Genomic DNA, 627 nt, shown 5'->3' with positions numbered 1-627 from the left:
CCCCCCCCCAACTCTCTAATGTCTAATGTGCCCTCCGGGGACAGTGCAGATACCCCTCCCCCCCAAGCTCTCTGGTGTCTAACGTACCCTCTTTTGTTATGCCACAGCCTGAGACCGAGGACGAGAAGAAGCGCTTTGAAGAAGGCAAAGGCCGCTATCTGCAGATGAAGGCGAAGCGACAGGGCCACACAGAGCCGCAGCCCTAGGAGTCTTCCTCCTGCCCTGGGGTCAGCTCACTGTGGCAACCGGCCCATGTGCAGTCACTTAGAAGTAGCCCCCATGGCCAAACCCCAATTTCCATTGAGAGCTGGTGTTGTGTGGTGTTGTGTGGCAGTGTTACCTGTGCACCAAAGCTTTATTTATATCCCTCCAGTAACTGCTCCCCAGTGTTGTCCCCAAGGCCACCACGGACACCAGAGCACACTGAATGGTCTGTGAAGAAACCAGCACCACTAATAAAGCTGCTGTCTGGCTGGACCCATGATGCCTAGGTGGTCATTTGTCTGAGGTGGGGGGGGGCTGTTTTCTCACTGGGAGTCAGCCTCCTGTGTGTGGCCTCAGCCCTCCATTCCTGGGAGCTCACTGCCTTCCTCCCTGGCCCCACCCCTCCCAGCACCAGCTCTGGAA

The 627-nt window shown here is 57.3% G+C and overlaps 1 protein-coding gene across 1 annotated transcript in view; it reads left to right on the top strand.

The window, feature by feature from the left end:
- Positions 1-484, top strand: part of Acot7 (acyl-CoA thioesterase 7) — an 18,961-nt gene extending 18,477 nt beyond the window's left edge. Inside the window, exon 3 of the mRNA XM_013348623.2 lies at positions 108-484. Within this exon, the coding sequence (XP_013204077.1) occupies positions 108-206 (99 nt within the window). The 3' untranslated portion in view covers positions 207-484. The remainder of the gene's footprint in view (positions 1-107) is intronic.
- The last annotated feature ends 143 nt before the right edge of the window (positions 485-627 follow it).

The sequence above is a fragment of the Microtus ochrogaster genome, chromosome 10 (assembly GCF_000317375.1).
Source record: "Microtus ochrogaster isolate Prairie Vole_2 chromosome 10, MicOch1.0, whole genome shotgun sequence".
NCBI classification, from domain to species: Eukaryota; Metazoa; Chordata; class Mammalia; order Rodentia; family Cricetidae; genus Microtus; species Microtus ochrogaster.
Note: the sequence above shows the minus strand (reverse complement) of the source record. Positions and strands in the feature narration are given on the sequence as shown.